This window comes from Phascolarctos cinereus, unplaced genomic scaffold (genome assembly GCF_003287225.1).
Source record: "Phascolarctos cinereus isolate Bilbo 61053 unplaced genomic scaffold, phaCin_HiC Scaffold_726;HRSCAF=1367, whole genome shotgun sequence".
In the NCBI taxonomy this organism is placed as follows: domain Eukaryota; kingdom Metazoa; phylum Chordata; class Mammalia; order Diprotodontia; family Phascolarctidae; genus Phascolarctos; species Phascolarctos cinereus.
This window is the reverse complement of record NW_027556098.1, coordinates 220,381,529-220,396,703: the sequence shown is the minus strand read 5'-3', so window position 1 is coordinate 220,396,703 and position 15,175 is coordinate 220,381,529. Positions and strand designations below refer to the sequence as shown.

Here is a 15,175-nt window from a genome sequence, read left to right as displayed (position 1 = left end):
AGTGTCCTAGGTATTGTCCTCTCAGAAGAAAAAAACATAACGAGAAACATACAGAGCCTGGGGACAACTTCTCAGGAAGGACAGGCAATGGAAAACAAAGCCAATTTAGACCAAGAGAGTCATGCAGGTGAAACTGAATGGACACATAGTTGACTCTGTAATGCATAACGTGAAGGGGGGGGAGTTTGTATTTATTTAGTTTTTAAAAAAAAACTTTTAGGAAGGAAGGAAGGAAACAGACATTTATTAAGCACTTTCTATGTGTTAGGCATTGTGTTAAGCACTTTGTAAATATTATCTCATTTGATCCTCTGAGATCAAACCCTGGGAGGTAGGTGCTTTTATTATATCCCATACTTGAAGAAACTGAGGCAGACAGGGATTAAGTGCCTTGCCCAGAGTCATACAGCTAGTAAGTGTCTGAGGTCAGATTTGAACTTAGGTCTTACTAACTCCAGGCCCCACATTCTATCCACTATGCCACCTAGCTGTCTCTCAAAAACACAAAACCAAAACCAAAATACACACACACACACACACACACACACACACACACACACACACACACACACCTGGGAGATCCCATAGCTTTTGAGATCTCTACTGCTGTGTAAAGTGCGTAGATACACCTGAGAGTCACCCTCTGCCCATTTACAAGCTCACTTCACAAGAGTAAGGAAAAAGGACACTTGCCTTTCACTGGCTTTTCATTTAAATTTTCGTCTCCTTGACTTTGCAAAGTCACCAGAGTGAAGTAAACACCTTTCCTGTTCAACAGCTCCTCATGGGTACCCCTCTCAACAGCCTTTCCAAGTTCAAATCCAATGATGACATCTGCAGCTCGTACAGTAGACAGGCGGTGAGCTATTGTGATTGTGGTACGTCCATGCTGAGCCTATAAGAAAGGATGGGTAACATTTTTTCTTTATTAAAAAATTAAATTTTACTTTTTTTCAATGTCTGAAAATTAATTTTCTCTTCCATCCTCTCCCACCAAGTTAAAAAAAATCTTTATGAGAAACATGTATAATGAAGACAAACAAATTTTTACATTGGCTGTGTCCAAACACATATATCTTATTCTATACCCTGAGTCCACCATCTCTCTATCAAGAGGTGGGTAGAATGGTTCCTCATTGATCTTCTAGAATCACTATTGGTCATTAAGTTGATCAGAGTTGGGCAATACTTTAATGATAGATAACTGAATAAAGACCAGGAAACACTGAGTCAAATTATTTTCTCAGTTCCTTAGGATGCTTTAATAGATCAGAAGTTTGTTGTATAGGAACACTGATAAGCAACTAACTATGCATGGACTAGCTTGGGCCATCCTACCTTCTGATAGTCAAAAAGGGAATCTCTCTTTGGTACCTGCCACTGATCTAGAACTGAGAATGATAAAAAAGAATAAAAAAAAAACACCAAATACTTTAAGTCCGCTAAGTTATTTAAAGGTTGGCAGTATTTCAATTTTACAAATATTCAATTGCTAGGTTCCACAATAAGAATGAAATTTTCAATATATCACTGACTTATTCAGGTCAAAAGAAAACAAATGTCTTTTAGACAGGCAACTTGTGCTGAGCAGTCACTAATGAAGGGCATTGGACTAGATGTTTCTGGAACATGCAAAAGAAACAGAAGATGGATATTGTCTCTGACCTCTAAAGATCAAAAACTTACTTGTAGAATAATAGTCTCCAAGCCTTTTTTTTCTAAATTTTAAAAAATTTTCAACTTACATACTAAAACTTAAATAACCAATAGGAGAAGAAAAGAAACATATTATAAACTTAAATATTAAAATTTGAATACAAAATAAGAAAATTGCCATGTACACAGCATAACAAATATACAATAATAAATTTCCATATCAAGAAAGCCTATATAATAAATACCATCCGTTGTATTCAGAGCTGTCCGTCTTTTCTTTGCTTCCTTGCAAGTTTTCTTTTGTTTTCTGCTGTGTACTTTTTACTTTGTTCTTTTTTTCCTCCTTCCTCCCCCTCCCCACCAAGAAGGCTACAATTAAGCATGGAGATACATATCTATCTATCTATCTATCTATCTATCTATCTATCTATCTATCTATCTATCTATCTATCTATATATCTATATACACACATATACATATACATAAATATACACAAATATGTACATATACATATATATACTCACCTATATACATATACACCTACGTGCACACATACATATACAAATATATACACATATACACAGCAAGATATATATATATATATATATATATACACATGCACATACATACATGCATTTAAATACACATACATATACTTAGATTTCTATAATCATACTCATATAGGCAAATACATTCATATGCACCTATGTAAGATCACACTATACTGATTTGTCCTCTGTTTCTCTGAGAGTGGATAAACTCTTCCTTCATAGGTCTAAGTCTTTGCATATTTTTCTAAGTTCACCAACTCATCATTTCCTACACCACAGCAGTATTCCAACCCCATACTGTCTAGTTATTTTAAATAGTCTAAAACGATATTGATTAATATGGCTGACATATAATATAGTTTCCTTATTTTCTCTTTTGATTAAATCTATTTTAGCTTTAACTTTGTATGAGATCATGATTACTACCTCTATTTTTTCCCTAACAAGTTCTACTCCTGATCTTTATTTTATATTTGTGTGTATCTCACATTTCCTATCCCTCCTGACTCCTCTACTTTACTTCTACCTACTATCTTGCCCTCCTATTAACCTACCCCCCTCCAAAGATCCCACCCTTATCCTCCCATTCCCTTAATCTAAATATTCTTCTATACCTCCACTTAATCTTATTTCCTCATCCTCCCCTCTAAAAACTCTCCCTTATCCTTTCCCCCTCCTTATCCTCTTAAGATTTTATTTCTTTCTGAATTTAGAAGACTTTTATACCCTTCTAAATATGTATGTATTATTCCCTCTTAAACCTATTCCCTACGAAAGTAGGGTTGCAGAACTACCAGCCCTGCCCCCCTCATCTAATTTCTCTGTGTCACTTCTTCCTCTAGCACCTCATTTGTATAAGATAATTTCTCTTTTTACCTTTTCCTAAATGGTTTTACTTTTTAGAATCCTATCATACTCAGATCTACTCCAATCTTTATTTTGAACTATGTAATTATTGATAACAATCTTAGTCATACATTTTACATTTCCTCATATAAAAAGTAAACAGTCTGTCCTTATTGAGTCCCTTGTAATTAGTCTTTGATATGTACCTTATATTTCTCTTGGATCTTATATGTCAAATCTATTAAAGTTCAGGTGTTTTTGTTTTTGTTTTTTAACAAAATCCTGAAAATCTGGCAATTCATTAAATATCCATTTCTTTTCATTCAGGGTTATGTTAACTTCGCTGGGTGTGATATTTTTTGGCCACAACCCCAGTTTTTTTCTCTTCCATATATAGTGTTCCAAGACCTGTGGTCTTTTAGTGTTGCCACTGCTAAGTCTTGTGTATTTCTAATAGTGGCACCACCATATTTAAATTGTATTTTTCTTGTTGCTCATATTTTCTCCTTGACCTGGCGGTTTAGGAATTTGGCAATGATGTTCCTGTAGGTTTTCTTCATAAGATCTCTTTCAGGTAGTGATCAGTAAATTTTTCCTATTTCTAGGAAATTTTCTAAGAAATTCTATTTCCCCTCTTGTTCTAGTGCTTCAGGATAATTCTTTGATTATTTCTTGTATTATTGTATCAACGTTCTTTTTTTGATCATAGCTTTCAGGTAATCACATTTTCTTATGTTTTCTTTTCTTGATATGTTCTCCAGATCAGTTGTTTTTCTTATAATATGTTTCATATTCTTTTCTACTTTTTCATTCTTTATATCTTGTTTTATTATTTTTTGATGTCTCATAACTTTGCCTAATTCTAGTTTTCAAGGAGTTGTCTTCTTCCTTAAGATTCTAAATCTCCCTTTCTAATTGGTTGACTTTTTTTTTCATAATCTTCTTGTTTTTCTTGGACTGTTCTTTTAAAAAAAAAAATTTCCTCAATCTTTCTCATTTGATTTTTAAAGTCTTTTTAGAGTTCTATGAATTCTTTTTGGGCAGGTGACCATTTGACATTACTCTTTGGGGCAGGAGAGGCTTTTTTTCCTTCAGTATCCTCCCCTGAAGACAAACCCTGGTCTTCTTTATTCCCATAGTAACTTTCTATGGTTGGATTCTTTCTCTTTTGCCCGCTTTTTAAAATTATTATTATTTGTAGCAGCTTATTTTTTGTAATCACCTCTAGCCCTGAGACATGGAGGATGTTACCTCTGTCCTCATATCCTCCTTCAGTTCTCCCCTCTACCCTGGAACTGAAACCAAGAACTCTGCCTTCCTTTAAGTGCCCACAACTAGCACAGTCCCTGCCCCACTGCTTCTGCATTCACCAGGCATGTGCTGGTTTGTTCTTGCCCTGGGCCAAGTCTCAGCAGCATAGCTAGGTCTGGTGTTCTTTATCAGCAGCGGTTCCTTTAATCTTCCCCAGCTCAGACTCAAACTCTCAACACTGTCTGGGAAGTGAAAGTTCCTGTGTCTAACTCCCAATCCAGCAAGCCCCTGGGGTTCCTGCTTGCTGTTTCAGTGGAACAAGTCTGGAGGTGTTTACATTTCATAGGGACCAAACCTCATCCTGGGATTTTTCTTTGGATCTTCTCTGTGTTGTCCCAGGAGGACCTCTGTTCTGCCCTAACTCTTGTTTATTTTTACTGCTTTTCACCATAAGGCGCTATTTTGTCTTGTTTGTGGGGGAAATCTGAAGAGCTTGGAATTTTCTGACCTACTCTACCGTCTTACCAGAATCCTCTTCTCTCCAAACCCTTTTTGATCATATACTTATATTAGCAAAAACATTTTGTTATGAATCCCCAATATGTACAAGGTGTCCCAAAAGTCCTTAGGATACCACATGTACATATTTGCAATATGTACATGTATACATATACACATCTACATGTATGTACACATATAGATATAAAATGGTATGTCCACATTACTGTACCAATATATCCATTATAAAACATACACAAAATAGAAATAAAAAGACAAAATAAACAATATGTATAAAATAATTTATTTTACCTGACTGTGCAAAAACCTTTATGTTCCCACTAACTACTAAGTATAAAAATTTAGTGATTGAAGTCTGGTTCTAAGTTCAGTTTATTTGGAAATTTGGATTTAGTGGCTGTCATATATGAAAAAGATGTTTACAAAAGATAGATAAATCCAAATGCATATCAAAGACTATGCTTGCTGAATCATAATGCTCATTTTCTAACCCCATCTACCAATTATACAAATATTTTTAATTGAAATTTTGCTAGTAAATTTCCACTTTCCCTAATAACAATTAGTTGGGTTTTGGAAATGAATCAGAAGATATAATTTGTTAAATATAATTTTAACAAATAGGTCCAAAACCCACTGAAACTCTTCACTTTGAAAAATTTTAATTTAAAATTTAGTTCCAAACTTTTGAAATATGAATGAACATTTCTATAAAGGACATGCATTGTTGAGAGAGAGAGAGAGAGAGAGAGAGAGAGAGAGAGAGAGAGAGAGAGAGAGAGAGAGAGAGAGAAGAAAGAAAGAAGAAAGAAAGAAAGAAAGAAAGAAAGAAAGAAAGAAAGAAAGAAAGAAAGAAAGAAAGAAAGAGAATGAGAAATATTTCTCTCAGGTAAAAGATATTTATCTGTTTTCAAAACCCTCCTCTAGCATGTATCTTTTGAAAAGCAGTTAGTTTCTCCTTCATTATTTAAATGTCACTTTTACCTTGAAGAGACACATTAAATGTGTTCATCTAAAAAGCAAAACTGCTAGGCTGCATAACATGACAGCTACCTGAGAGAAAATAATTGGCAAATTGGAAATGCTTGTCTTTTTTTAATAAAAGAAAAATTCATTACTATTTTTTCTTTTAATAACCGCCACAAGATAATCAGTGAACTTCTGGTTCATAGTGGTAAAAAGATTTTCATGGTCACTCCCCACTTGGCCTCTTGTGAGATCTGACTAGATCATCATTATTTTTACCTAGTAATGTGACTAGCTCATGCTAGGAATCTGTCATAGAAGTCATTTCCCAGTCAGTTTTTGCTCCTTTGCAGGCCTCTTTTTAAGTTACCTCTCCATTTTTTAAGTTAAAATCAGTTACTATAAGCTGTAAGTCCTATTAACACAGTACAGGTAAACTATAGTACCTTACAAAGAAGGGCACCACTGTCAACCCAAGTGTTATAGAATTCCCATGGGGGCCATCTCCAGTTGTCTTGATTTATGTCTTACCACTGGACCCAGATGGCTACGGGGGAGAAAATAAGGCTGGTGACTTTGCACAGCCCTGCCTCACTTAAATCCAATTCACTTGCAAGTCATGGCATCACCTTTCTAATGTCATAGTCCTCCTCAAGAACAAAGGACAAACAACAACATAGAATTCCCATTCTTTCTTCAGGGACTTTGAATACTGTGGTGACGTGATCATCTGACAGTTAGATGGAGTGAGGGAATCAGTGCCAATGTACATATTAAACATTACATCGTATTAATTAGTAAATATTAATTTCTTTTTAAAAGAAAAAATAAATAAAAGTTCTAATTTTTCCCCATAGCTCAGTGGATCACCTGTGAATGGTATGTACTGAACTTGGAAGACCAGTCTTACAAAATACTAGATTGAACATTTTTTAAAATTTCAGTTCAACATCTTGATTATCTTAGCAGTAAGTAATACCACTAACCCTGAGCAATATACTCCTGAAATTAAACGTAAATTAAGCCATCTCCTTTCCCACATAGGGTCACTAGGCACTATAAGCCTGAAATTCTCCCTTTTCCTCCCACGTCCTACTGCTTGATTAAATTAGTGAATGAGCTTCCTATGGGTATGTGTCTGTAGCCCAACTATCAGATCACAAGCTCCCTGAGGGCAGGAATTCCATACGGTTATCTCTTCCACATGGCGACTTTCCCCGGCATAAGAAATTAAATGGGAATTTTTAAGGAGTTTCACAGAAGCCACAGATGACACATGAAGACCAGCAGATGACATAGAACCTCTGAACAAATACTTAACCCAAATTTTACAATAAAGTCTTGTAAACACCCCATAAAAGAAAAAGAAAAGAAAATCAGACTTTTTCTCTGATATGAAGGGAGGGCCAAAAAATCTTACACAGATTTTCCAGATCATTGGGGCACTGTAGTCCTAACCTCCATGACATCAAAGGGATAACTGTAGTACAGCGACATGCACAAAGTAGGTCTTTAGTAAATGCTTTTTAAATTGAACTGTCTGCTTATGAAGGCAGTTTGGTAAAACATTGGTGACACCTGGGTCTAAATCCTGCTTTCAATATTTACTAGCTATGCAGCCATGGACAAGTCATTTAACTTCTCTGAACCTCAGTTTCCACATCAGTAAGACGAGAATAAGAATAGGAGTAGCATCTAATTTAAAGGGTTTTTGTGAGCACCAAATTAAATGAGATATGTAAAATGTTATTTAGAATGTCAGCATTTATTAGACTCAGCAAACACTCTGAGGAAATAGGATATTCTTCTCTGTCTTTCTCTACCATTATTTCCCCTCATCCTGGTTCTCATGAGTGTTGCAAATGGTATGTGTCCTTTGCCTTGACCCTCATCTGATGCTGACAGGGGAAGGTAGGATCAGAAGAGGGAGCTGTCCCTGTGGTTTCCACATCTCAGCTGTTGGGCTCCCAAGCTTAAAAGGGAAAATTCTCTAACTTGCAGAGCAGGGACTCAATCCAGCTTCTCTTCTACTGACCTTGGGAACCCTAGAAAGAGAGACTTTCTTTGCCTCTTTAATAATCCAGAAGCAGAGGAAACCATTATGTTACTGCACACATTTGGCTAAACGTCAACACAAGCCACAGAACACAAATGTTTCCCAAAAGCTTCTTTACATATTGTAAATGAACCGAGCATTTCAACAGACCTCATTAAGTGCTTTCTGAACTATAGCTTCACTCTCATTGTCCAGGGCAGAGGTGGCCATGTCCAAAAGCAGGATCCTGGGGTTTCTGATCAGTGCCCGGGCAATAGCAATCCTTTGTTTCTGGCCTCCACTCATCTGGCCTCCACCCTCACCAACAAAGGTATCAAATTTCTAAGACAAAAGACAATAGTTAAAATGAGAGGTATCCTTTGGTACACGACAATGGATCAATACTTCCATTCTTTCATGCTATGTCCTGCTCAGACTTTAGCTTTCTTAGCTCTAACTTCCCAGGGAGGGGGGGAGGAAATTTCCTCCTTTAAGAAAAACAGGTTATATTCTAATCAATACTTTGGGGCACGTGTGATGTAAAGAAATTGATTCATGCTTTCATTCTCAAGCTCTCCAGGCTATACAAACACTCTTAACTTAGGCCAATATCAAATAAAACTCTGCAGTGAAAGGAAAAATTGATCAGGATCCTGAAAAATCACCTTAGAAAACTCTGCCACAAATCAAATTCTCATCTTTTCTCTCTAGGCAAACAACTCAGTAAAACACAATTCTCACAATTGTCTTTCTGCTATGAAAGAAAAAGTGATCAAATACGTTATGTCTTTCATCATGATAAAATGAATTATGCTATACAATTATGCTATATTATGTTAGTTATAATATATAATTATATCCCTCCCTGAAAGTAGGGACATTTTTTCTTTTATTTTGTCTGTATATGCCTACTACCCAGCACAGGGCCTATTAGTTAGTAATTAGCACGTAGAGGGCAGATAAAACAAAGGATCTGGAGTTAGGAAGATCTGTGTTCAAATTCACCTTCAGATACTTACTAATAGTGTGACCCTGGGCAAGTCATTTAACCTCTATTTGCCTCAATTTCCCCATCTGTAAATGGGAATGATAATAGCATCTGCCTCCCAGGGTTGTTGTGAACATCAAATAAGGTAATATTTATAAAATGCTCAGCAAACACTAAAGTACTATATAAATGTTAGCTATTATTATTATTATTATTATTATTAATTTGCTTAGAAAATGCTTGTTCACTTAAGTTGAATGAATTAGCCACAGATGTTTACTGAGTATGTACTCTGTGTCTGTCTAAATACACTAGACACTACAAATGGCCAGCGCATTAGCCAGACTTTAATCTTATATGAGGAAATGGAAATATGCAATATCATAAATGAACTTGAAAAATACTGTTCATCACACCTTTTCTACTTGAGAGCAGAAAAACTCAAGCTCAAGGTTATAGCAACTGCTCTGTGAGTTAAGAGATCAGTGACTAGAAACTTGCCCCACCTATTTTAAAATCAACAATATTATTTTAAATTTAATTATCCCTTTATAGAAAGACAGATATGGAAGGGGAAAATGTCTTGAAGATATGAGTTATACTATCTGGTTAACCATGTCTGGGTCAAGGAGCATAAAATCCCTCAAATCAATTATTTAAGACAAAATCAGTTGATTGCATGAGACCTCATGACATTGCTCCTTGGAGTGAAAACGGGTACTATACAGCTACCACAAGAGGAGTGGGAGGAGCAGGCAGGGACAAAGCTGGGAAGGAGTTCAACTACGGTGAATCTGGTAGTTCCTATTTTAACCAATTATTTTTGTTGAATAGGCATTCAGCTAATTGTTTTACTAAAAGATTGTAAATTCTACCACCACCCCTTGAATTTCTGAGACAAAGGTCTGGTTGCCACATATTTTATTATAGCTTGAAGATAGCTTCCTAAGCATAGAACAATTGAACTGAGAAGAGAGTTGTTAGATCTTAAACACCATTATACGAGTTATTTTCAAATAACCAATGGCACTCTCAGGAATCTCCATTTTGTTGAGTTACAGGAGTCAGAGACATGTTTAATGGCATAGCAATAAAATCATTTAAGTTTGGAGAAAAGAAAGTTTTTCAGGGCGTGTTGGAAAATGCATTGAACTTGTGGCTTATAAGACCTGGTTCTAAGAGTGACCTTGATACTAATTAGGTGAGTGACTTTTGGTAATTCACTTTACCTCTAGGAACCTGAATTTTCTTGCCTTTAAAATAAGAGAGTTGGACTAAATGACCTCTAAGTCCTCATAGTATTTTAAAAATTCTTTCATTCATTAAATAAACATTTATTAAAGAACTAATATGTGCAAAGCACTTGGGGAACAAAGGCATAAATAAAACAGTCATTGCCCTCAAGGAGTTTACATTCTAGCAGGTGGATTTATGACTTTGAAAATATTCTTCACTCTTTCATAAGTTATGTTGAAACCATAACACAGCAATGCCAAATAATTTCTCTGATAGAGAGAGAGAACTATGAATGGAGCTATGCACTCCCATGTGGGTTTGAAGGACCACTATTAAAGCAATGAGGAAGACTGAAGTTTTAAAAAAATTTTACTTGCTGCTCCTCACACTCAATATTCCATCTCCCAATTTCATGTCCTTCCACTGGCTGACTCTTATGCTTAGAATGCTCTTACCTCTGTCTTTTGGCTTCCTTCAGGTCTCTGCTCAAATGCCACCTTTTTATAAGAGAACTTGCCTGGTCCTTTAATACTAGTGCCTTTTCTCTGAGATTATCTCCTATTTTCCTTTTATCTATATTGTATAGACATAGTTTTATACATGTTGCCTCCCCCATTTGCCTGGGAGTTCTTTTAGGGCACAGACTGTTTTTGCCTTTCTTTGTATCCCAGGGCATAGCATAGTTCCTGAAATATCAAAAATGCTCAGTAAATGCCTATTGACTTGACTTGTTGATTTTCATTAGCAATTTTCTTCCATGTTATTACTTATTCCATGTTATTATTGGTAATTTATTTTAAGATGTAGATGGGCATTCAAGGCTGAAATGGAAAGAAAAATGATTACTATTCACTAAGTTTAGGTGAAGTAGAGGTAAGGCAGAGAGTACCAGTGGCAAATTCATGATAAAGTTGTAGATGTTGGCTTCTTTGGCAGCTTTGATGATATCTTCCATGGTTGCATCTTCTCTGCCATAGCGAATGTTCTCTGCAATTGTGGTGGAGAACAGGACTGGCTCTTGTTCAACAATCCCAATATGGGATCGGAGCCATTGAATATTAAGGGAGCGAATATCATGTCCATCTAGGGTCACCTGCAGAATATAAAAACATAGTCACCATTGAGATCTCCTCCAGTGATGTGAGTCTTAACGTTTTATCACAACCTATCAGAAATATACAAAGAGGCTCAATGATTACTAATGAAAACACTTTGTAAACTGTCAAGCACTTCGCTACTGTTCCAGTCTTCATATACAGAATGGGATCTCTTGGCAGGTAGTAAGTTCTTCATCACTGGAGGTCTTCAAGGGGAGGCTAGATGACCACAGTTGAATATATTATAGAAGGGATTCAAGCATCAAGCAGAGGTTAGATTAGATGACCTCTAAGTTTCCTTGTAATCAAATTATTCTAAGATTCAATATAATCAAATTATTCTAAGATTCTATATGATGGGTCTGTCACTAAGGTGATTTAGCTCTAGCTTCAATTGAATAAATAGTAAGTACCTGCCAAGTACAAAACTCTTCAGAATAGTTTGGACAGTGTAATCACTATCTAATCTAACATACTTATTATGGTGTTGGACAAGTTTTTTTTATTGTTGTTGTTGTTTTGTTTTTATTCCATTAGAGCAAAAAACAACATCTAAACTTGTCCTGGCAAAGCAAGTGACATGGCTGTGAATCATGTCAGTCACTAAAGAATTACAAGATTCAAAAAGAATGAAAACTATCACACAGAGGACAGTACAGAAGGCCACACTGGGTGTGAACCAGTAACAACACATTAAAAAAAAATGAAACTTTGAAGAGCTAGAATAAAGCATGTCAACAGGAAAATGTAAGACTATAAAACAAGTTGTTCTGGCCACATAGTAACAGCAGTAGATAACAGGTAGATAGCCCAAGTGCTCCACCAGTATTTTTACAGTATCAAGAAAAACTGAGGAAAGCCTCTAACACTTTGGGTAGATATACTGTGATGAACTTATGAGAAGACAAGAAGAGAGAGGCACATGACAGGGGCGGGCATGGATGAGTTATGATCTTCTTGGAAGGAATACTCACATTGATGAGAACATAGTTATACTTGAGGAACTAGGGATTTTGAATGTCTATTATTCTTAAACTAACACCCGTGTTGTTGTTGTTCATTCTTCGTTTTCAAAGAGGATCAATGACTTCATGGGGTGATGTCTTGACTTGCGCAGGATTTGGGTTTAAGTGAAGCAGAGTTGCACAGTCATCAGCCTCCTTCTCTCTTCCATATTCATGGAAGTCCAGGGGCAGAACAAAAGTCAAGACAACTGGAGATGACCTGGGATGCAGAAGATGACCTTGGAGTCTTTGATATCTGACCAAGCTCTAAGCACTCCAAAGTGCCTTCTTCAGCCACCTTCATGGCCACTGGAACAAATTGTTCTCATCCATCCATTCCACCTGGTCAAGTCTTCACGTGCTTGGGGTAGACATCTGCCTAACTCACCAATGGGTTTGAGGACTATCAGTTACCCTCAAACTGGTTGAGCCATCAGCTGAGATGGTACTGGAGTATGGCTGCTAGCCATGCTACAGCTTCTTGGAGCCACAGATGAGAGCTGGGTGATAGGTGGACACCAAAGGTGGATGAGCAGTTCTGAAAAGGGCTTGGCAGCCCTCTCACCAGAGATGCTAGTCCTCTCCAAACACCCCAATGCCCATGTAGGACATCGGTGAGTGGAGAAAATGTGAATGTCAAAAGCCACAGACTTTGTAAGTAGCTATCACCATACCGGGACATGAATTCCACAGTAAATTTTAGTTTGTGATAGTACATACAAAGACACCTTGCTATTGTACACTAGTATAATCTGAAAGCGGGGCATCAAGTTAAAGGACTATCTGCAAAAATGGTGCCCACTTTATGTCCTGTAAACTGTGGGTGCTATTCAGACAAGAGGAATGAGAACCATGAAAAGTGTATGAGAGAGACATCATGTCTGTGAAAAATGAGAAGTCACTTTTGTTGCTGACTTTTCTATTTGTCAAAATAATGCAGTTCTCCAGAGTGTGACAACACAAGGCATTTCACCAGAACCATCAATAATGTGTGTTCAAATGTGCTTGTCACTTAGAATCAGAGAGGACTGTGCCAACATGACTTTCCGCCTCTAGCTAGGCTTTCAGTCAGTTAGGCTGGAGAGTGTCCAGAGCAGGGCCTCAAACTCATGTCAAATGAAGATCAGTTGAATGGACTGGGGAAAGTAAGCCTGGAGCAAAGAATCCTTAGAGACAGACATGATGGTTATCCTCCAGGCATTTGAAGCGTAGGCATAGGGAAGAGAGATTAGATTTGTTCTGCTTGGCCCGGGTGGCCAAATTAGGAGCAATGAGTAGAAGGCAACAAAGAAACCAACCTAAGCTTGATGCAAAGGAAACTTTCTGCCATTATAGTTGTCCAAAAAGGGATTGGGTGGCCTCTGCAGCTGGTGGCTTCCCCTCTCTAGAGATCTTCAAGCAGAGTCTCGGTAAACAGTTGTAAATAGGATTCTTATTCAGGTGTGATCTGAATTAAATGCCCGCTGAGTCTTTCTAACTGAAAATCTATGGTTCTGTGACACATTTAAGGCTAAATTTGGGGAACTGCATAAATTTTGGGTGAAAATACCCGCTACTAATAATTAAGAACCATCCCGGGGGGCAGGTAGGTGGCACAGTGGATAGAGCACCGGCCCTGGAGTCAGGAGGACCACAGTTCAAATCTGGCTTCAGACACATAACACTCACTAGCTATGTGACCCTAGGCAAGTCACTTAACCTCAATTGCTTCACCAAAAAAAAAAAATAATAATTATCTCCAATCTGTAACTGAACCTTTCATTTAAAATCTATATAAACTTGTTATATTGTTGTTCAGTTGTTTCAGTCGTGGCCAACTCTTCTTGACCCCATTTTTGGGTTTTCTTGGCAAAAATACTAGAGTGGTTTGCCATTTCCTTCTCCAGTTCATTTTACAAATGAGGAAATGGAAGCAAACAGGGTGAAGTGACTTGCCCAGAGTCACACAGCTAGTAAGTGTCTGAGGCCAGCCATGAAAACTCAGGTCTTCCTGACTTCAACCCAGGCACTCTATCTACTGCGCCACCTAGCTGCCCTATATAAATAAACTCAACCCTAGGCTTTTTGGGGGTCCCTGGGCCTATGATTTATTTCATTGATATTAGGAATTCCCATTGATGTCAGAAAATGCCCTCTACTAACGCAGATCACAGTTTTGCAATTTATAACCTTAGAGATTTGCATGGGGTACTGCAAAGTTCAAGACTTGCCTGGCAGAGGGAAAGACTTGAACCCTGAGTAGAAAGCCAACTCTCTATCCTCTTTGTGTTGTCTCTAACTCTGAGCCACTTTGGTTTTAATGTTTTTGTTGTATACATTTTGAGCCTCTGTAACTTAGGCAAACAATATATGCAAAAACAAACAAAAGAGATTGACCACAAAATGTCAAGGAAGCTTAGGCTCAGAATGAAGGGGTAGAAGGGTCAGGCCTCATTTACACAGATAACCGGTTGGATCATTTTGACTGAATTCATCGTCAACTAAGCTTGTCCAAATTTAACCCAAAGAGTTAGTCCAACTGATTGTTCCAACTTTGCAATTTAGTCAAAATGCTCGAATCAGGGTGAGTATAGACACAGTCCCAGTGTAGACTAGAATTATTCTGGTCAAAGCACTCAAGACCAACTTCCACACACAGAGGGACTTCCTAAAGAAACTCACCATGCCTTCACTGGGATCATAGAATCTTTGAATCAGCTGTATTGCTGTGCTTTTCCCAGCCCCACTGGGGCCTACGATAGCTGTCGTCTCTCCAGATTTTATTACCATGCTAACATTATCTAAAATCTGAAGAAAAAATAAAACATAGGTCAGTTTTACAATTATCATCACATGATAGCATAGGATAAGCAAAAGGATGCCTAAGACAACTCATTTACTCTTGCATCTATAAATGTGCGTGCGCACACACAAATACACACACACACTGGATTGTGCACATTTGGATTTAATCTAATTGCTCATTTAATTGATGGCTGTTATTAGTGCATAAAAATGTTTGTTTAGATCATTGGAGTATTAAGTC

At 37.1% G+C, this 15,175-nt stretch overlaps 1 protein-coding gene across 1 annotated transcript in view; it reads right to left on the bottom strand.

Annotated features, from left to right (window-relative positions):
• The window catches only part of ABCB11 (ATP binding cassette subfamily B member 11), a 113,674-nt gene that overhangs the window by 45,719 nt on the left and 52,780 nt on the right, over positions 1-15,175 (bottom strand). The window contains 4 exon segments of the mRNA XM_020990912.2: positions 694-895; positions 7,997-8,167; positions 10,939-11,142; positions 14,812-14,937. Of these exon segments, the coding sequence (XP_020846571.1) occupies positions 694-895; positions 7,997-8,167; positions 10,939-11,142; positions 14,812-14,937 (703 nt within the window).